The sequence below is a fragment of the Apium graveolens genome, chromosome 2 (genome assembly GCF_009905375.1).
Source record: "Apium graveolens cultivar Ventura chromosome 2, ASM990537v1, whole genome shotgun sequence".
Taxonomy (NCBI): Eukaryota; Viridiplantae; Streptophyta; class Magnoliopsida; order Apiales; family Apiaceae; genus Apium; species Apium graveolens.
The window spans coordinates 93,757,615-93,781,201 of record NC_133648.1 but is presented as its reverse complement, the minus strand read 5'-3'; the positions used below and the strand labels follow the sequence as shown (position 1 = coordinate 93,781,201).

Below are 23,587 nucleotides of genomic sequence, written 5' to 3'. Positions count from 1 at the left end.
TTAGCTACGCACATAAGACGAATAAGCACAACCAATACTAGGATATCAATCAATCACCACACACCAAGATATCAAAAAAATTAATTATTGAAATCCATAAGTAAATCTGCTAGAATCCCATGACAACGATTAGTTCATAATCAAACTCATCGTCACCATGGGTTCCAATGAAAGCATGGTATAAAACAAGATCTTAATAAACTGAATAATAATTAAAGTACGGATAAACGAGATCTAGGTTCAACAAGAACGAAAACGAGCATCTAAAGTTATAACTAATTCAAAGAATCACAAGTTGAAAACAAGATCTTCTTTTTCGGAGTTGTTCTGTGCTTCTAGGTCTTCTCCTTGGTATCCCAATCTTCCCGGATGATGAAAATCCTTTTTTTTAAGTATATATATGCCCATACTGGACCTGGACCCTTAAAATCATCAAATTCCACTCAAAAAAATCTTTTTCAGCGAAATCAGCGACCAGCCGTGCCTCAGGAGGCCGCCTCAACTCTCCAGGCGGGCGCCTCAGCTCCCAAGCGGCTGCCCCACATCCCAGGCGTGCGCTTGGAGCTTGTGTGGAAAAAATTCTGATGAATCTTGTTTTGGCCATAACTTGAGTTCTACTCGTCATAATTAGGCGATTCAACTGCCCACGCGAAGCTAACGAGATTCTCTACAACTTAACAATGGACTAGGCTTCCAAATCTGATCACTTTTCATCATATTTCCTTTAAAAACTCCTTTCTTCATTTAACTGATACCTGAAATGCAATAACACAAAAACACATCAAAATACCAACAACTTGAGTCCAAAACACCAATTTAAGCTTGTAATAAAGCGTTCCAAGTGGATATAAAATCCACTTATCAGATATCATCAATTATATCGAACAATTTCTTTATAGGTCACCCAGACATCGATGTGCACTAAGTCAAAAGTTGCATCAACATATTATTCATTGGGGAAAGATAATTTAATGAACCTAGCGAGGGGGCAGGTTAGACACATAATTGGGTACTGTTTGGACATAGAAGGAAGGCTCTCTATCTGTTTAATTTTGTAAATAGGAGCATGGCCCAATCGATGGTGCCAGAGGTTCAGATTAGCACCAGGTGTGGACACAAGAGATACAGGTTGGGCTTCTCTGTTTGGTGTTTGTGTATATATTGGGTAAAATAGTGAACAGGAAGTGGAGTTGGTCTATGAGGGTTATAATAATATAAATCATCTCTAGCATGACCTACTCCTATCACTTTATAAGAGCTAACATCAATAATACATCAATGTTGTGAGAAAAACTGAACTTGACAATCATTATCCTTTATCAGCCTTTGAACAAATAGTAATTTGTGTTTAAAGTTGGAAACACACAAAACATGAGCAAGACTTAAAATATGAGGCAAAGAAACACTATATGTATGTGATATTACTTTGTGTCTCAATTCGGTAGATTAATACAAGGTGAGTTTCTTATAGGAACTTCATTTTGAAGAAAATCCATGTATTGCGTTATGTGGTCCGAAGCACCGGAGTCAAGAATTCATTCATGATGCAGGGTGGTTGAATTATGACATGATATCATCCCAGAGAAATGAAATTCAAGATCATTCTTTGTTTCTTGTGGCTGTGGAGCTTAAATGCAATTGAGGCACTACTTGAGTTAATTGATCAAGCTGTTGAGGTGTAAATAGCATGCCTAGGTTGGATGAGGTTGGAGTCATTATTGTATTGGTTGCCATCCTGGGTTGGGCTGATTTTGAAGGCCATTTTGACGTATGATTCAAAACACGCCCTCTTAATACATTTTGAGCGCCTCTATATTTTGGATGCCATGGAGGGTATCCAATCACGATCCCATATCTCTCACGTGTATGACCTTTAACATTACAGGAAAAACACTGTGTGGGCCTTTGATTTTCAATAGAACGAGGTTGGCTGCTCCTATTATACATTGCTAACAAATCAAGATCGTGAGTGATTGAATTTAATGGTTTCCTTTGTGCCTCTTTTTGTTAGAGGGCGGATACAGCTTGTTCAACACTTGGTAAGGTAGAAAACATCAATAGCTGACTACATTGAGAACTATAGACCTCATTTAGACCATTCAAAAATTGAAAAAGCCTAGATTTCTTTTTCTGCATCTCTATTTTGCTCAATAAAGTTTTTATTTCATCAGGGGGGTTAAGAATAGTTGGGAGAAGGTTCATTGATTCAAGCTCTTCCCACAATGATTATCGTGGTATAATATTCGTTAATCGAGGCAATATGTTGACGAACTTCATAAAGATCTTTACTGAGCTTATACTTGCGAGGCCCATTTGTCAAAGTGAATCTTTTCTCCAATTTTTTTTCATATTTCAGAAGCATTAATGATAAACATTATAGATTGATGAACAGTTGAAGAAACATTACATGTTATCTAGACAATAATCATGTTGTTGCAAGCTTCCCACATTTATGCCTTTGTGTCATCATCTTGTGGTTTGGTAATTGTTCTATTTTTGAAACTCAGTTTATGTTTAGAGGCTAAGTCTATTTTTATGGATCGATTCTAAGATCTATAATCTGTTGAGCCTTGCAGCTTTTCTACTCTGATAGATGTAGCATTCTCTGAGGGATGAAGAAAGAGTGGGTTTAACATATCTTGATAAGATAGTCTAGCAGGGGTTCCCATTGCAGTCAGAGATCTGGTGTAAAGAAGGATAAAGATTAAATTTTTAAAGTATAGATTAGAAAGAGAAAAGTAGATCTGAAGGTGTAGAATAGTTTTAACGATACAGAAATGGACTTGTAAAAAAGAATAGAAAGGTAGCATCAGAAAACTGGGAGAATGTTGACATGCAGGAAAGACTGCTCTGATACCATGATGATTAAAACAAGATTATAAAATATATACATTGCAAATCAAGAGAGAAAAATATAGAGAATAAAGGTTTAGTATGTTATTATCATTGAAGCATTTGTCTCATACAATCACCCAAGCTTTCCTTATAAAGGACCAAGAGCACAAGACTAACTACTAGACAAAATAGTCCCAACGTTACTCTATCTAACAAGCTACAGAATAAAAAATAGCTATAAAAAGCATGTGGTCCCTCATTAAAAAATCATATTACGTTACAATCCATGTACTAATCTTGACCACTTCAACCTTATACGAAATAACTTTTAAAGCAAAATCAACGTTAAGTCTATATCAATAACAATGCCATTCTCCGCTTATGTATGTAACGGATGAAAAACTTGTAACTAATTATGATCAGATTAAATTAGCAAGTGACATTCTATTACTCGAATAATCATAATTACACTTATATTATGAAAAAGAAATAGAGGTGATTTAAACACGTAAAAATAAATTGAGGTAAAGAAATAAAGATTATCGGTAATAATTGAAATTAGGATGTAAAAAGAGACCAGCAATCAGCCCAATTACTTAAGCAAATGAACTGAATTATGTATCAAGTGCTGCTCTTCTAGGACTTCAACGATGAGACTCTAACCTATGTAATAAAATCCGTGTTGATCTATTAAATAAAGTACGGGGTGGCATTTCTGATAATACATATTTACTAAGGTTATACTTGCCTTTTCACAGCCAATTTCTTAGCACTTTTTATCCTTTCTATTCTACTATAATATATAGTAATAGAAGATAAATAGATAACAGATGATAGATTTTAGTTTATTCAGTGAAATTTAGGGCAAGGAAAACAAAAAAAAGATCAAAAGAATCCAACAAAAATGGTGATTCGTGATTTATTTTTAAAAAAAAAATATTCAGAAGAAAACTGTTATTTGTTTGGTTGATGACCTGCACGACTTCGACTGATTAATAGAGGCTTGCATCATCAACATGTTGTGATGACGCATTCATTTGTGTGTTCTCGGCTAACCTGTTAAATCCTGCAAGTTTAGATATTAAAACCAAAGACATTAATATCCAACATAATAACTTTACCTTTTTTTAGTTACATGTGTATTTATATAATGTGTTAAAGAAAAAAACCCTTAAGGTATAATTCATCAGCACGATGTACGGATCCTCCGTCTTTAGGCTACCTCTCTCTCCGGCTTGTGCAATTAATTTAGGCCATTTATTGGGGGGTTTTTTACAAGTCCATATAAAGGAGAATATTCAACCAAATTCTGATAGCTTATGAAAGCTGGGATTGAGAGTATAGTCTTACCAATTGGACTTTAAAAAAAGCCCATTTTTTATGGTGAAAACTAGGTTTTTTGAACTGTTACAAGTTTTTCTAAAATGGTTGTATTACTGCCGCAACTATATCAATGATTATATCTCTTGCTGAATTAGCTCTTCGTGCCACCGATTCCTATCAAGTGTGAGCAAAAACCCAAATTAAAACCAAAATCGGGATAAACCGGATAAAACCGATCCGAATAAAACTGATCCCAAACCGAAAAATAAAAAATCAACCCGATTTAAATGACTTGGTTCTGGTTATATCTTTTAACCGAACCGATAAAACTAAACTGAGCCGGTTAATAGTATTAATAATAAAATATTATATTTTACTCGTATAATTTATGTTTTATTTATGAATTTTTATTTTCTAATGCAAATCATATTCTCTGTTATTGTTAGTTTTTTATATTAATCTAGTTCATTTTAGCAGGTTCCACCGACTGGTTACAGATATGACTAAAAGTAATTTAAGTCACTTGCTATAGATGCACTCTGCGGATTGCTTAGAGTAGGTCCAATGCAATGTTATCTTTGGTACTATTGCTATATTATAGCACCAAATGCAAAAATACTCAAACTCCAAATGGGTGTCATACTTAGATGCAAATATGCATATATGCATTCTTGGTTCTATATTTGAAATCAAGGATGCATATATGCATCCTTACCACATCATCTATCACTACAAATGGAGTGGAAAAATTAAATAATTATTGTCTTGTACATCTTAAAATATCAAAATAATATTAATTTAAGTAGAAGTTAAAAGATTTATGCAAATTTGAAACTAGTTATGAAACTAGTATTGGAGTGCAACTTTTATTTTAATATCAAAATCCACTTTTTAGTTTCAAACTACATCTATTTTAACATCACCATTGGACTTGCTCTTACGAGAGTCTGGTTAAATCATAACTTCTCCCATCCTCCTGTTTTAACGTCATGTGGGCGGCATTAAAATAAATAAAACATTATATAAGCTTAATTTACATTAATCTTAATAACTGTTTCCTAAAAATAAACTAAGTTTTTTACTGTCTTTTCTACTATTATTATAATTTTTATTAATTACACTTGGTACTTAGGCAAATTTTGCACTAATTTCCCATTAATTTTATATTTCGAATAGAAACCACTACCCTTTCATTATATTGCTCGTTTGTATGTTATTTTTTATATTTGTCGATTTTGTAACCGAAAATGAACCGATTATAATCGAACCGGGGATTTTAACCCAAAAAACCGAAATCGAATCTGAACTGACGATTGCGATTTTTTAATTTTAGAAAACGAAAATATGTGGTTGCGATTTTGATTTTATCCAAAAATCGAGCTGAACCGGCCATGCTCTCCTCTATTCATAGGTATAGTTGCGGCAATAATGCAGCCATTCGATCTATATTCTCCGAGAAGAATTAACAGGAGTTTCTAAAACAAGTAATATAGCAGTAATATGGATGAGCGATTGACAAACAAACCTGAAGTAGAGTTTATAGGCCAGCCAAGGATACGCAGAGCCTCGCAGAAAGAACCTTGGTAGTAGTATTAGACTATCAGGGAGTATGACTAGCTGGGTCTACAAAATTTGGTTATTTGAAATAACTATTACGTATTAATATAGATTATATAAAAAGCATATAAAGAGTTGAGAGTGAATAATATATTTTATTAAACTTGTGTATATTATGAGGTCTATTTATAGGCCTACAAGATACAAGGTGCATGAACTTATCGAATCAAGATTCATGAATCAAAAGTCTAAGATACATGGATGTGAAAGATCAAAGGCCAGGATCTAGAATATTCTACTGTCATTCACTAATATACTCCCTCCGTCCCAATTTATTTGTCCAATTTGACTTTTGCACGTAGTTTAAGGTGCATTGACCGCATAATTCCGTCGATTATCTTTCAATTTTTTTTGAATAAATATTCAAATCTTAAATTTTTATTCACAAAAAGAAAATTTGAACAATAATCAACAGAACTATGCGGTCAATGCACCTTAAACTATGTGCAAAAGTCAAACTGGACGGATAAATTGGGACGGAGGGAGTACATAACAATTTCGATGTCATCTGGATTGGTATTGGTCCAATATCAATTGACTTGTAATGTATTGGGCTCGGCCTGATTTTTTTGTCTATTCTTTAGAGATGCACTCCCTTCCATTAATACTTTAAATCAATCTACACTGTACTAAAATAGAGCACAGCTATGTCTATCTTACTTATGTGTCAAATTCACTTATGTGTCAAACTCTCATTGAATAAGTAACATCATCAAATCTTGAAAGGCATATGTCATAGCCTATTTGTTTATTCGAGGATTTAACTAAACTCAAATAAGAATGTAACAAGTAAATAGTGGTTCTATCGTCAAAGAGATCTCTCAAAGTAACATATGTCAAAGGATTAAGGAACATTGTTCATCTACAAACTTGAGGAATTAATTCACTGGAAGAAGCTCAAGAAATTGATCAAGCCTCAGTGATATAAATCAAGATTGTGGATTTAATCAAGTGACAGAGATCTTGTCAGGGTATCAATTAATTACAGGGATTTAATCTGAAGAAAATCATGTTATCAAAGTCAAGACATGAAGAAATGTCAAGGAAGTTAGTCATTCATGAACCAGACAGTACATCGAGTGTCAACATTGAAGTGGTGAAATTGATTCATAATTTTCAGTGATTTTCAGAAGATTGTCAGAAGAGTGGTTGTTATTCAAGAATAGTATTAATTCTCTATTAATTAATTAAGTCATATAATTTCATTAAGAAAATAAATTATATCTGCAAAGATTAATTTATTGATTAATTGAATTAATTGGTTAATTAATTCTGAATTAATATTATGTATTTTCAGAATTAATTTTGAATTAATATTCAATATTAATTCAGCAAGACAAACATTTGAACTGGTATGACAATTCAATTGTCATACCGAAAGTCTTTCCAGTTCTTTTAAATTGTCATACCGAAAGTCTCTCCAGCTTAAAGAATTGTCTTGCCGATAGTCTTGTCAGTTCATTCAATAGTCTCACCGATTGTCTTGCTAGATCAAAGGATTGTCTTGCCAGTACAATTAAATTCGATTGATTGATTACTTAAGTGGAGAGAAGCAGATCATTGAATTCGAACAACATTGAATATTCAACAACTCAAGAACACAGAAACAAAAAGGAAGTAGAGAACTTATTATCTTCAACTACAATATTACAGGACATTAATTTCTAGTATTTATTGTTAAATCCAAACCACTAATATCCTTCTCTTGTTCTTGTGTAACTATCTAGCGGATCAAAATCCCTAGAACTTAATCTCAAATTGACTTTAGCATTTAATCTTTTTATTTCAAAAATATAAAAAGTTCATGTCGAATTTATTATAGATTTGGAATAATTTATTTGAGATTAATCCCTTGTAAACGATACCGTTGTTGTAACACCTTTCAAGTTTAATAATAATTTTATTTAACTTGAATTTTGTTTCACTTTTTTATTCCGCATTATATTCGATTAAACGGTTTAGTTTGTATTCAACCCCCCTTCTACAAACATATTGGGACCTAACAAATCTTATGTCTGAAACTTATATTAATTTGATGATGTAATCTTCCACCAACACTTTCTCCCAATTAATTATACTTTCAATTCTCTCTCTTTCATTTATAATAAACCTCTAACCATTCTCTCTCTTTCTCATTTCCCAATTATGCATCCTCCTTTTTTAAAATCTCCACTAATTATTTCTTCCACTAATTTGAATATTCATCAATTTTTAAATTTTTATAATTAATAAATAAATTATAATAAAAATATTATAATTTATGTCATACTCTTTTTAAGTATTTATATTTATAATTTTATTTTATTTCTCAGCATCATAAACATGTTATAAATATAATAAATACTGAAATTAAATTATTTCAAAAAATATTTTTATAAAAAAATTATAATATAACCAGACATACATCCGAGATCTAATTTAATTACTTAAAGTACTATTAAATTTTCTTTTAGAAAACCATAGTATTAAAATTGTACAACCATAATTCGTATTATATTTTGATACAGTTTAGTTACGTATAACGTATTTACCAACAAAAAATGTTGAAATCCTATTGGATAATTTGTGGGAAATGTGTTGAAATTCTACTATTGTATTTTCTTTATTATTAAAATAAAATAAATAAGTTCATTTAACAAAACTCTTATATGAAAAGATAGAACAAATAAAATTTGAATCTTGTATAACTCCCTCATTTAAATTTAATAGATGCTACCCTTATTTGTTGTTATGAAAAAATAACTTATTTTATTTAAAAAAGAAAGAAAATTTCTAAATGCTACCCATACTCGTTGTTTTAAAAAATATCTCATTTAAATTTAAAAAATAAAGAAATTACTTTATTTAAATAAAAATAAGCACCATGAATTGTTAATGCGGAATAAAACCAAGATGAATAATTTAAAAAGTAGAAGAAAATCATAATATTGTTTAATATTTAGAATAAATTATAAAATTTTATTCCTAAAAAATCTATCAAGGATTTGGTTAGGTTGGGATCTATAGATTGGAAATGAACAAGAGACCCAAAATAAAAAATTTCGGTTATGTAATTATCGAAACTAAAATCAAAACAAATCATAAAAAAATAAAAAATATATGTTTGGACGAATTGAATTGGCAGCTATGAATATAATTTGGATAATTAGGGTTAGGGGTGTACACGGTTTGGCCAACCCAACCAATCCAAACCGAACCGACCCTATTTCGGCCGAACCAAACCGATTTTTTCAACCCGATATATAGTTGGGTTGAAAAAATGTCAACCCGATTTAATTAGTTTGGATATGGTTTTCGATAATTTTAAACCAATCCAACCCAACCCGATTAAAATATATATGTACATGCTAAAAAGTTAATCCAAAATTATGTTTAGGTCATTTACATAGATCCATATATCTCTAACTCTAAATGTAACTTATAACCTCCGTGTTCATAGTTCATTTCGTAACAACAATAGATGTTTGATTAGTGTTATACTTTTTGCATTTATGATTCATTCCAATATTTAAAGCGTAAGCAATATTATTAGTACTTTTGATGTCGAAAATTAGATGCTTAAGACTATTTAATATGGAGGATTGTAATATTGTTTTGAACTATTTTCAAGTGTTTTAAACTTTGAAACCTTATGTTTTATTATAATTTTTTATATTAATTTTGTATATTTAATAAACCGATCAAACCGATCCAAACCGAACCAAACCGAACAATACAAATTGGTTTGGGTTACAAATTTAAACGGTTTGGGTTGGTTTGAAATTTTGAAAACCCGAACTAATTGGGTTGGGTTGCTAAATTCTCTCAACCCGCCCAACCCGATCCGTGTACACCCCTAATTAGGGTGGGCCCCGGCAGATAAGTGACACTTTAGAGATAGAGAAGAAAGGGCTTATATTTCACGCACCGACCTTTCCCATGCTTTTTATTTTATTCTCTCTTATTATCACTCTCCTCATAAAAAAATCAAAATAAATATCTATTTCTCTATATTAATAAATAATAATATGAACCCCCAAATTAAAATAATTTGGTTGTACTCACAAAACAAAACCCCCTCTTCTCAACATCCTTGCAGTGCAGACTCTACTCATGTCCCTCAGATTCAGACGGGTATGAATTCATGTACACTTGGATAATTTGTTTTCAGTTTGTTATGCCTCTTTCTATGCTCTTTTTTCATTGATTGTTTACATTTGTTTGCTTTCTTGGTAATTAACAGTTTTGGGGTTTAGATTTTAACTAAGAATTTGCTTAGAGGACAAGTCTTCAATTTTATTCGAGAGTTCAGTGAATAAAATCATGATATTTTGGGATATGTGGTGGGATTGTAGTTAAAGCCTTATTTTTGCACTTGGTAATGAGTATAAATTTGGAGTCTGTTAAAGTTACAAGTTCCGGCATCGCCTATAGTTGCACCTTTCAACTATGCCAAATCATTGTTAGTTCCCGATTGTTAACTTTTAAATTGCTTATTTTTGGGACTCAAGAGTGGATCAATAGGAGCTTATTTTCGGGACATTGATCAAATACTCCCATTGAAAAAATTTGTAAAATATTGTGGCAGGAAGATTAGAACCTCTCCTAACCCAAACTCTCAAACCATATTAAGTTTACAAGTTCTTATAAAACCTTTAAGGTGTTACAAGGAGGGTTTAATATGATTGTGTATTATCTTGACAGGATTCAATATAAATTTCAGTTTCAGGTTAGAGATTGGTTGGGTTAATAATAATTTTGTTTTAAGTGCTACTGGGGAAAAATGAAAATGATATCTGATAAAATCCAATCTGATTTACAGAAAATTTATTTAAATGTGAAAAGTTACGCCTAATTCATGTTGGATAGGGATGGCCATCGGGTGACTTCGGGGTCGGGAGTGCTATCCCCGCCCCGATCCCCGAACCCAAAATCGATCCCCGAACCCGCCCCGATCCCCGAACCCGCCCCGATCCCCGAACGGGGATTATTTTACTCCCCGTTCCCCGCCCCAAACGGGGAACGGGGATCCCCTCGGGGATTTGGAGAATTTCTTTATTTTTTTCGTTTAATAAAAAATAAATTTTAAATAATTTTTTGCAATAAAAATTCACATAGTAAATCATAATATATGGATTTTCTTTAAAATTTAATATTAATGTTTAACCTTAATTTGAATTAAGATTTATTTTTAGTATAATAATAAACAAAAATAAAATTATTTTAATGAAATAATATCACGATAAGTAAATTTAAATCATTCAGGAGATAAGAAATTGAAAATAATAATATATTGTATATATTTCAATATTTATTTGAAATATTTATATATTTATTATATTATTTTTATTTAAAATACGATTCGGGGTTGAGGAGACACTAATCCCTGCCCTCGCCCCGATCCCCGAATGTTATACACATATCTCCCCGATCCCTGCCCCGTATTCAAAAAAATCCCCAATTCCCCGCCCCGTTCCGGGATCGGGGTCGGGCGGGGTGGGGAAATGCCCATCCCTAATGTTGGATAAAAATTAAGAAGAAGCACAACAATAATGGATAAAGAACTAGTTTAATTCATGTGAAAAATAACATGGCCCTACAAGTAATCCTAACAAGAAGGAAGCTATAAGTGTATAATTGCTTGATAACTAGAGTTAATTTTACTTTTAAATAAGAACATAAAACAGATGAAAGTTACTTGTTTTTCCATTGCTCTAGTCACTAATTTTTAGCCAACTCTATACGAGCTTTTAATCTATCACATCAACATGGTTGAATATTGTAGTATTTAAAAGCAAGCAGTTTACTCTTTTTTGGGCCTTAATTGTACTTTTATAATCGTCCAAACTCAGTATCTGGACTATTTCCAGGCAAATGCCTCCTCGGGCATGGGTGTTGCAGATCAGTGCAAAGATACATTTTTGGAGTTGCAGAGGAAGAAGGTTCATAGGTATGTCATTTTTATGATTGATGAGAAGAAGAATGAAGTGGTTGTTGAGAAGACCGGTGGGCCAGCTGAAAGTTATGATGATTTCACTTCTGCCTTGCCGGAGAATGATTGCCGTTACGCTGTCTATGACTATGATTATGTGACCTCTGAGAATTGTCAAAAGAGCAAGATATTTTTCATGGCATGGTCAGATATATATATATATATATATCTTTGATTAATTAATCAATTATACAGTATCATAGTTTATGTTACTATTAAACACATCCAGCACTTCCTATCTATTGGCTGAAGCAGGACAAGTAGATGATTATTGAAACGCGTCCTAGTTGCTAAGATGATATCTGAGATTATAATTCAAGTTCCCTTACCCGCTAACGCCTCTGATTTGGTCATCGTGCATTTATGTCATATCCGTTTTTGTGTTGAAGTCAACCTTTTCAAAAGGAATGCAATTTGTTGAAATCCTTCTATTTGTTTTTTCTTAGATTTAGTTATCCGAATTGATATCTGTTTCTTAAAGTGTTGTTATTCGCATTCACAACTCTTACTTTCACAAGCCATCAGTCTTAGGTTGATCTGTTGCTAGTGTATGATGATAAAGTAGCAACATATGTCAAATATTCTGTAGACCCCTGCACCAAAAAAATTCCTATCCTCTTTAGTGACACTATCTACTATATTATATATATTTTTTCCCACTAGGTTCTAAATGAACAAAATTTATTGATAAATATGATTGTATTGGTGGCAGTTTTGGATTTCAGGTTGTGTTGTGTTAAAACCATTGTAAATTTTATGAAATTGTAAATTTAAGGTCAAGTTAAAACCATTGTAAATTTCAGGTCAAGTTAAAACCATTGTAAATTTAATGAAATTGTATATTCGGGTTGATCTGGCCGGTTCATTTCCATGTTACTTTTGGTTTTCATCTCAATAAATCGTGTTGGGTATCTGGTTGGGTTTGAGTCATGTTTCTGGTCGGTCTGATATTGCCGCCCCTAAGTAAATGTGCGAAGAAGACCTATGAAAGCATTTCATGTCTTGGACTAGAAAGTGTTAGAAGTTTGTGACAGAAAGATATGTAGTTTTCAGATTAAGGGTCGAATTAGATGTTTAAAATGTGATTATGATGATCTTCGAAAGTCAGAATTGCCGTGATGCATGTCTGAATCTCTGTATCTAAAGAAATGTATTGGGATGAAGGACACTATCACACTGTTCTCTTAAAATTTGCGAGTTCTGCATATGGCGACTTTTATTTCCTTGTTTGTTCTTTTTTCAACTTAGGAATTAATCAATTAATTATGTTGAACAGCTGGCTTTCATTTTTAAAGTGCTGTATAGGCTGTAATCTGGTTCACTACATCTTTGTAACCTCCTGTTTTAATTTGACTCCTAAAAATTAAAGTTGCGGGGCATCATGAATTTTAATGTTTTTGTTCCTTTAACTTTCACATTTTAAAGTGTGCCGTGTTTGAGCAGGTCTCCGGCCACCTCTCGCATTCGTTCCAAGATGCTGTATGCTACATCCAAAGAAAGGTTTAGAAGGGAGATGGACGGTGTTCACTATGAAATACAAGCTACTGATCCTACGGAGATGGATCTTGAAGTACTCAAAGACAGAGCAAACTGAAACTTCTTCGGCAAAATATTGTTTTTCCTCGGGAAACAAATGTATTTCGTAGACATAAATATTGCAGTCGGAGAGGATGATTAAAGGATCTTATCTATCTTTGTTAGAGTAGTCCCAGTTATCATATGAATCTTCTCCGATTGTACTGGTATACTCTGAAGCCTTATAACCTATGTATTCGAATTGTACTGGTATACTCTGAAGCCTTATAACCTATGTATTCGAATTCATATGAAGTTCGTTATGTTTAAATTATCTATAGCACATTAGTCAGAGTTCCCCTTTTTAGTGATGCTTTTATCAAAAACTGAATCAACTGATTCGTCAAATAATTCGCATTTTTGTATGCATATAAAAAAGAACTGAAGCAGTGGTCTCTAAATTAATGCTAGTCAAATATGGTGGTTATTTTTAACGACGTTATTATCACTTCAAGTCTTCAACACGTCGCTGCTCCAAAAGCGTCGTCGCAAGAAATTTGATTATTGTCAAAACCAAGATGGTTGTACTATTTTGTTAGGACGAATCGTTGGTATGTAAGCCCTGTTTAATTTGTAGAGCGTACTTTTTATTCTTGTACAAAGTCCATAGGAAGTTTATCATCTAAAACTATTGTATTAAACTGAAATATATTAAAAATTGAGTTGTTTAATTAACATTAAAATATATTAAAAATATTATTTTATTTAATTACATTTAAAAATTGAGTAGTTAAAACACAGCTCCGTTTGATTTCTGGGCTACTTGAACACAAATTTAGTAAAATTAGTCCACTTGGATATAAACTTGTAAATATAGGCCACTACCCCACTTAAGTGGCGCTGGACCGCTCTGTGCCACTTGTGAAGTGTTGTAGTCTTTATTTTTATTTTTTTTCCTTTTTTCTTTTTTCCCTGTTGGCCGATTAATAACATTCAACAAGGTTTTTGGGAGTATTGGAAAACATAATATAGACTTATAATTTTAATTTTTTTTACTTAATTTTGTAGTAAAAGTACAATACTTTTATTTGACAAAAAAAATCAGGGGAAAAAATCAAAGAAGATATATTTGTAGACACCCGAACATGCTTCCTTAGAAGGAAATGTGAACTATTTTAACGAAGAGTGATTTTTATATTTTTTGAAAATATAGTAATTTACTCCAAAATTTAATTTTTGTAACTTTATATAGTAACATTTCTACACTACTTTGACAAAAAAATCAAATCAAGAAAAAAATATTTATATACGTCATTCGTAGCCACCCGAAAATGGTAAGGAAGTAAGGAAAATGTTAGATAAGCTCACGAACAGAAAGAAGGAAATGTAAAATAGTTAAGTTGGGATTACTGTATAGGACTTATTTGTTATCTCAAATACAAGTTCTAGCTTGAAAACAAAAACTTGAAAGTACAACAACTTGAAAGCAACACTACTTGAAAAATACAATTTTAGATTGAAAACAAATGGGGACAATCCGAACTTCGAATTTATTTGAGCATCGTTGATGGTGGTTTCTACTTCCCGCACCTTCTCAATCACCTGAGCACGAATCACAACTAACTTCTCCTGATAATATGCCCACAATTCCATTTTCATGTCATAGTGTTTCTTGTCCATCTTCTTGTAAAGCTGGTGAACAGCTTCCAAAGCACGGCCTGTCAGAGGCTCATCGAGCCAAACAAAGTAAGCACACTTCCTTCTAGCACACCGCTCCCAACGCCTACCGGCAACTTCACCGGTCCACATATTAGATATCTCAGGTTCTACCCCACAAAAACACATTTCTTGCCTCTCCATCACATCAATTGCTAAGATAAATATGTATGAGATTATAAACTTATGCTAGAAAAGAAAAATGGAAACTGCTATTTATAGGGAAGAATTTGAAGCAACCTTATCTCTTTGGATTCACATCTTATTCCAGCAGGTTTTATGGTCATCACTTTTGATTGACATCTTATCCCTCTGATTCAATTTTCAACATGTGATATGAAATAAAGCAGAAATCACATGCATTCTGATTGTATTAATTTGAAATGACTACTCACCGCGTATATTGAAGTTTGCAAGAAATTATTGTAATTGTATAGTCACTGTAGCTCGTGAATGAAAATTGAACAGGCAATTTAAAATTGCCCATGTTGTTGACAAGATTTCAGTGGAAATATTTATCAGTCATTTTGTAGTGGTTACCTTTATCAGTTAAAGTAAATGATAAGTCACATCCAAGTCGGATTCTTTTGCCATACTTTATCACAGATTTTTTTGGTACATTATTTTGGATTAACTATTTCAAAATTGCAGAAGCAATTTGGTTTATGCTGTCATGAATAGTCAGCAAAGGTCACATGCTTCCTTCTTCAATTAAATTGAAATGACTACTCAGTGTGTGTATTGAAGTTTGAAAAAATTCATTGTGATTGTATAGTCACTTTAGCACGTGAATAAAGATTGAACATGTAATTTGAAATTGCTTACTGTTACAGATAAGATTTGAGCGCTCACTTTTATCAGTGATTTGTATTCTGTTGCGTGTCTGAATTACATAAAAGGTCGTGAATAGTCTGTTGCATGTATGAATTAATTTTTTAGTGATTTGTAGTTTGTTGTTTCCCGTGAACGGTCATTGAAAGTAGCTTCACAGTTGTGACATAATTTATAATTTATGTATTTTTTACCAAACCAGTTATAAATAGGGAGCTAGAACCTCATGAAGTTGCACACGTCAAAAGTAATTATGTCTTCACTCCCAAATATGGACCTTTGTTTTTGTGGGAAAGTTGCTGTTGTAGTGCATTACTGGAAGGGTATTGACGCAGACAGGCGTTTTATTAAATATCCTGACGGTGTTTGCATTTACGAACGTTGGATCGAGGAGCCGTATGAACCCCGTGCAGCAGGTCTTATTGAAATGCTCAGGGAAGAAATTAACATGGATATTGTAGCCCACCGTGCAAAAATTCGTGAGTTGCAGCGCGAAAAAGTGAAGGCAATGAGGAAATTTCAGAGATTGAAGGCGTTCATCGACTCCCACACGTGGAACAACAATGGAGATGATGATGACTCCGATGATACAAATGAATGACCTGCTTGCTATATTGTTGGTTAACAAATATTTGTATTGTTGCATCCTAGTAGTTTCTATTTCTGTATCGTGTTGTCGTTGTCTATGGATAATGTAACGTGTTCTATCCTCGTATTATTATGTAACCATGTGTTTTTTAACTCCAACTATTACCAAAATCATTTTTTTTGGGTTTTATGCGATGCCATTTTTGTTTGAAGTTAAGTTTGCATTAATAAATAAATAAGTACAGAAATATAGTATGGTACGAAATAGAAGAATACATAATTCAAAGGGAATCATCGAACATATAATCGTCGGAAAGGTAGTTCTGATTTTGTAATAGGTTGTGTTGCTCCAACTCTGTAAGCTCTCTTCCAATAGCGTGGAGTGAATCTTGCGCAAGTTGAAACGTATAGCTCTACTTATATAGTATTAAATTGGTGTGTCACTAATAAACCAGGTTAGTAGGCAAACTGATTTAAAGCTACAATATGTATTGCTACTCCGGTATTAGGAGACCTGGTATAAACTAATTTAATACCGTACGGAATCATTAATCCACTAGCTCTGCTTATATAGTTTTAAATTGGTGCATCACTTTCTTTACAACTTTTGGTTCTTTGTTCACGTGTATATTGATAAGTGGCATTTTATACCACTTAGAACGTCTTATAATAGCTTGAATTGATGTCTTGAAATCAAGTATTTTGTGTATTTGATGTGTTTTTCTAGTGTTTATACATTTCAGGGTATTACTTGCATTTGTGGAGAGATTTCATCAAGAATAAGCCTTGGCATGTGTTTGGCATTGCAAGTGGGAAGTTAGGAGCAGAATGTAGCAAAGAACGGGAGCAAAAACAGAGTATTTTCCAGAAGGGGTCTGAGCGCCCGCTCAGCACCGCTCAGGAAGCTGAGCGCCCGCTCAGGATTGCTGAGCGGCCGCTCAGTGACGTAAATTAAAATAATTATTTTTAGACTCCTAATTCTGTTGAGCTTCCAACTTCTGAGATAGCTGGGTTTTGTGGGACTCCTATATAAGTAGTTTTCAGAGACGTTTCACGTGTGTTGAATCGTAGTATCAATCGAGGAGCAAGGAGATAAGGAAGAAGACCATTTTAGTATATAGCAACGAAGAGGAAGCATATTTTCTTGTGATTCTTTATTTCGTTGTAACAGTGGATGCTAGTTTTCTTGACTTTGAACCTATTTACTCTTGTGACGTACTCTGGTTTAATATAAGTAGTTTTAGTAATTATTCTTGTGTGTTATTGTCATGTTTTCATATGAACCCATGGTGACGATGAGTTCTATCATGGGCTAATCGTGATCATGGGGTCGTAACGAATTTGCTATAGAATTCTTTAGTTAGTTGTTTAATACCTTAGTGTGTGATGATTGTATGATATCTAGTATTGGTTGTGCTTATTCGTCTTATATGCATCGCGAACATATAAGATAGGGTGTTAATCTCTTGTGAAGCGACAGTGGATCTTAAGGTTTAGAACTTGCCATGCTAGCATAGGTTCATGTATGTGTATGCATGATTGGTGGGTAACTCTAACTGTTTACTTGCCCTGTGCAATCATAAGGAATAACTTGTGCTTAAATCGTTATGTTCTCAAATTCTGTAGACATATAGGGTCTCAACATAATTGATGCATATTCAACTTCTATCTTAATTATGGATGCTTGGTAGAATGGTATTAGTACAATGAAAGTTGGCTTTTATCAGTTTCGTGTTGTTCGATTAATATCATCACCGTTACATGCTAAGGGTAATAACAACAACTATTGAAGGAAGTAGTAATGAAGTTGTGATCTCATCTGTGTTTGATATTGTTAATTCAAGTGTCAATTAAGTGTTTAATTCTCGTAGTTAATTGTAATTAATAATTAGTTAATCAAATCTAAGTGTTATTGTCTTGACATTGAGAAGTAAGTATACATTGGTGAGTGAGTGTTAATTAAACATAATTAGTCTGAGTCTCTGTGGGAACGAACTAGAAAGTATTTTATATTACTTGCGAATGCGTATACTTGCGTGTATTATTAGCGTGTGTTTTCCGCCCTAACAAGTTTTTGGCGCCGCTGGACTCGGCGTATTTGTTTAGTTTATGTACTTACTATCAGTGGTCATTAGGACTCATTGATTAAGACTTGTTACTTATTATTTCCGGTTGTGTTTCAGGTACTTTAGCGAGCGTTTATGCAAACACGTTCTCGTACTGGCAAGAGGACTTTAGATACGGCTGAGGAGACGAACGAAGTTCTTGATATTCCGAAGAAGATAGATTTTGAAGATTCGGATAACGAGAGTGAGCAGAAAGAACCAGTAATCATGGGTGATCGTATAGTTCCGGCAGATCCGGCTCTTATGGACTTTTCTCGGCCTAAAATTGATGATATTCAGTCAAGCATCCTTCATCCGGTTATTCAGGCTAAGACTTTTGAAATCAAGCCGGGCACTATTCAGATGGTGCAAAATTCTGTTTCTTTTGAAGGTGCTGCTACTGAAGACCCCAACATGCACATCAGGAATTTTGTCGAGATCTGTAGTACTTTCAAATATAATGGTGTGACTGATGAGGCTATCAAGCTGAGGCTTTTCCCATTCTCTCTGAAGGATAAAGCTAAGGACTGGTTACATTCTGAACCAGCGGGGTCCATCACTACTTGGCAAGATCTTGCGCAAAAGTTTCTGGTAAAGTTCTATTCAATGGTGAAACTGCGGCTTTGAGGAGTGCTCTTACTCAGTTTGCACAGCAACCTACAGAATCCATGTGCGAAGCTTGGGAGTGCTACAAGGAGATGTTGAGAAAGTGTCCACATCATGGTATGCCTGATTGGATGGTGATCACTGGTTTCTATAATGGTTTGGGGGCCCAATCTTGGCCCATGCTCGATGCAGCAGCTGGAGGCGCCTTGTGGGCCAAAAGCTATACTGAGGCTTATAATCTTATTAAGACTATGGCTGCTAATGAGCATCAAAACCCAACTCAAAGGATGATGTCTGGGAAGGTAGCGGGTATTCTGGAAGTTGATGCAGCTACAGCTATTGCAGCGCATCTCCAAGCGCTGTCTATGAAGGTCGATTCTCTAACCACCTATGGAGTAATTCAGATAGCTATGGTCTGTGAACTTTGTGCAGGTTCTCATGTTACGGATCAGTGTTCTCTTTTTAATGAATCTGTTCAGTATGTAAACAATTATCAGCGACCGCAGCAGCCTGTGCCAGCTACTTATCATCCTAACAACAGAAATCATCCAAATTTTAGCTGGAGTAATAATCAGAATGTTATTCAGCAACCATATCAGCAAGGCGTAAGTAAACAGTTTAATCCACCTGGATTCCAGCAACCACAACATTATGCTCAAAGCCAATCATATCCTCAACAAGGAGGTGCTGCTCCACCTTCTGGTGCTGATTTTGAGGAACTCAAGCTGTTGTGCAAAAGTCAGGCTGTTTTTATCAAGACCTTGGAAAATCAAATCGGTCAAATAGCCAATGCAGTGCTCAATCGTCAACCTGGAACACATCCCAGTGATAATGAAGTGCCAGGTAGAAAGGAAGCTAAAGAGCAAGTCAATGCTATTAACTTAAGGTCTGGAAAAGTTGCTGATGCTAAAAAAGCAAAAGACGGAGAAGCTGAAGTTGGTGATGAAGAAGCTAAGCAAAAGGAGAAAGTGGTGGAACCAAAGAAGACTACTGTTGAACACACTCTGCCTGAGGGTAATACAGGGGAGAAACAACTCTATCATCCACCACCTTTCCCTAAGAGATTGCAACAACAAAAGCTGGATAAGCAGTTCGGTAAGTTTCTGGAGGTGTTCAAGAAACTTCACATAAACATACCTTTCGCTGAGGCTCTGAAGCAAATGCCTAGTTATGCGAAATTTATGAAGAGTATTCTTTCGAGGAAGGTGAAACTGGATGACCTTGAGACCGTTGCTCTAACGGAAGAATGCAGTGCCGTGCTGCAACAAAAATTACCTCCAAAGCTTAAAGATCCAGATAGCTTCACTATTCCTTGCACCATTGGCAAGTTGTCTTTTGACAAGTGCCTGTGCGATTTGGGAGCAAGCATCAATCTGATGCCGTTGTCTATCTTCAAAAAGTTGAATTTGCCTGATCCAAAGCCCACCTACATGTCTCTACAATTGGCTGATCGTTCTATTACATACCCACGAGGCATAGTGGAGGATGTGTTAGTAAAGGTGGATAAGCTCTTCTTTCCTGCAGACTTTGTTATTCTGGATTTCGAGGAGGATAAGAAGATTCCCATAATCTTGGGGAGACCTTTCTTGGCTACAGGCCGTACCTTGATAGATGTGCAGAAAGGTGAACTTACTATGAGGGTGCAGGATCAGGATGTGACATTCAATGTATTCAAAGTGATGAAATTCCTTACAGAAGACGAGGAGTGCTTAAAGGTGGATTTGATTGATTCTGTGGTTACTTCAGAACTTGATCATATGCTAATGTCTGATGCATTAGAGAAAGCCTTAGTGGGGGACTTTGACAGTGATGATGAGGATGGTAATGAGCAACTACAATATTTAAATGCTTCTCCTTGGAGGCGAAAGCTAGACATGCCATTTGAATCTCTCGGTACTTCTGACCTTAAAAATGCTGAAGGAAAGCTCAAACCATCTATTGAGGAAGCACCTACTTTGGAGCTTAAACTATTGCCTGAACACTTGAGGTATGCTTTTTTAGGTGATGCATCTACTCTACCTGTTATTATTGCATCTGACCTTTCAGGTAGTGAGGAGGACAAGCTCTTGAGGATCTTGAGAGAATTTAAATCGACTATTGGATTGACTATAGTAGACATCAAAGGGATCAGCCCTTCGTACTGCATGCATAAAATTTTGCTAGAGGAAGGTAGTAAGCCGACTGTTGAGCAACAACGAAGACTTAATCCTATCATGAAAGAAGTGGTGAAGAAAGAAATTCTGAAGTGGCTGGATGCAGGAATCATATATCCTATTTCTGACAGTTCTTGGGTGAGCCCCGTGCAATGTGTACCTAAGAAAGAAGGTATTACTGTGGTAGTAAATGAGAAGAACGAGCTCATCCCCACTCGAACAGTCACAGGATGGAGGGTATGCATGGACTACAGAAAGTTGAACAAGGCCACGAGGAAGGATCACTTCCCTCTTCCATTTATTAATCAGATGCTTGACAGGTTGGCCGGTCATGAGTATTATGGTCTTCTGGATGGGTATTCGGGGTATAATCAGATTTGTATTGCACCAGAGGATCAAGAAAAAACTACCTTCACTTGCCACTTTTCAGAGATGTATGATGGCTATATTCTCTGATATGATTGGAAATAATGTCGAGCTGTTCATGGACGACTTCTCCGTCTTTGGACATTCGTATGATAAATGTTTAAATAATCTTCGTGCGATGCTCAAAAGGTGTGTGGAAACTAATTTGGTGCTCAATTGGGAAAAATGTCACTTTTATGGTGCGTGAAGGAATTATTCTTGGGCATAAGGTCTCTAGAAAGGGTCTTGAGGTGGACAAAGCCAAGGTGGGAGTCATTGAAAACCTTCCACCCCTATTTCTGTAAAAGGAATCCGTAGTTTTCTTGGTCATGCGGATTTTTATCGGCATTTCATCAAGGACTTCTCGAAGATATCAAAGCCGTTGTGCAACTTGCTTGAGAAGGATGTGCCTTTCAAATTCGATGATGAATGCTTAACGGCATTCGAGACTCTCAAGAAGAGTTTGATAACTGTACCAGTTATTACGTCACCTGATTGGACAGAGCCTTTTGAGATGATTTGTGATGCGAGTGATTATGTGGTAGGAGCAGTTCTTGGGCAGCGCAAGAATAATCTCTTTCATGTTGTCTACTATTCTAGTTAGACTCTAAATGGAGCTCAAATGAACTACACCACTACTGAGAAGGAGCTCTTGGCTATAGTGTTTGGTTTCGAAAAATTTCGATCTTATTTGCTTGGGACAAAGGTGACAGTATTCACTGATCATGCAGCCATTCGCTATTTGGTTTTGTTAGTCCCTTAACAATATAGCAAGAATTACAGAAGGGGGGTTGAATGGAATTCTTGAACCTTTTTCTAAAAAAAAATGTTCAACTCGAATATAGATATAAGTGTTTTGATATGGGAGCCAATCCACGTATATATTGGGGCATCCGCCCTTGTCCTTTGCTCCGATTAGAATGTCCACTTCCTCCAACCTCGGGGTATAGAGGCATCCCATAAGGGGGTTAGTGGTCACGATCGTTGAGTACTCATACCCAACGGATTGAGGGTTCACAAGTGCATGTAGCTGATATATTGGGAATTCGTCCTTTGAGAAGCCAGGGGATTTATCACTTGTGGCTGAGCCTTGGTTGCCCATACCGGGGTTTCTCCTTGGGTTGAGGCATAAGTTAAGTGCGGTAGTATCTGTACCACTGATGCGATTGTTCGCGATGGGACAAGATTGTATGTTCCACTATTGTTTCTACTCCGTGTATTCACCATGGTTATTGTAGTCTTCCAACGGATAACACCAATTGTTGTGGAATAAAAACTATGGTGCGTTAGTAATTAATGTTAGGGTTTTTGAGTTTCGAGCTTTAATGGTTTTTCCCGGGTTTGGGACTATCGATCCTCGCAAGATGCCTACGTATCTCTGTGTAGTAGATAATCAAGCCAAAAACGTAGTTCTAGGTTGATGGGTAGAGCCCTTTATATGGAGATGAGTCCAGGGTTAATGGGCCTTGACCGTTTGGGTCGTCCCTAGTCTATTGGTGAGCCTAGACCAACCTGGTCTATATTTGGTTTTGGATAAGGAGCCCAAACGTAATTAATGTGACATTTAATGTATCTTTAGGATATATTTTCTATCCATATCAATAACTATTAAAAATGCAAAAGATATATAATAAATGTAAGATTTTATCTAGAATTTCATTATATACATTGATTATGATTAGAAAATGTTAGATTTTTAGGTAAATTGATCTAAGTAGATTTTCTAAATTTAATAAAATTTAATATAGTAAATTTGATTTTTCTTTTATGTTCATTTTTTGTTAGTCCACTCATTAGATAATAATTGTTAAAGTATCGTTAAATTATACTAGCCTAAAATCTGATGCACAGATTATTTTTAATATTATATAGTTTTTGAATTTAATTTGAAGTAAAAATTTTAAGCTCTGAAATTTATTTAT

The 23,587-nt window shown here is 34.6% G+C and overlaps 1 protein-coding gene and 1 non-coding gene across 3 annotated transcripts; one reads left to right on the top strand and one right to left on the bottom strand.

Annotated features, from left to right (window-relative positions):
• Window positions 1-9,728: 9,728 nt before the first annotated feature.
• LOC141707659 (actin-depolymerizing factor) lies at window positions 9,729-13,615 on the top strand. Of its 2 annotated transcripts, none has more exons than XM_074510960.1 (3): window positions 9,729-9,888; window positions 11,625-11,890; window positions 13,190-13,615. In XM_074510960.1, exons 1-3 carry the CDS (start codon window positions 9,868-9,870, stop codon window positions 13,338-13,340), a joined length of 438 nt encoding a protein of 145 aa, XP_074367061.1. In that variant the 5' UTR covers window positions 9,729-9,867; the 3' UTR covers window positions 13,341-13,615. The 2 variants fall into 2 exon arrangements, with proteins under 2 accessions (XP_074367061.1, XP_074367060.1); XM_074510959.1 differs by having other exon boundaries at window positions 9,744-9,888; window positions 11,607-11,890.
• A 5,506-nt stretch (window positions 13,616-19,121) lies between these two features.
• On the bottom strand, window positions 19,122-19,228 carry LOC141709789 (small nucleolar RNA R71). The gene has a single exon (XR_012570349.1). It is a non-coding gene; the product is annotated as a small nucleolar RNA R71 (small nucleolar RNA).
• Between the last annotated feature and the right edge of the window lie 4,359 nt (window positions 19,229-23,587).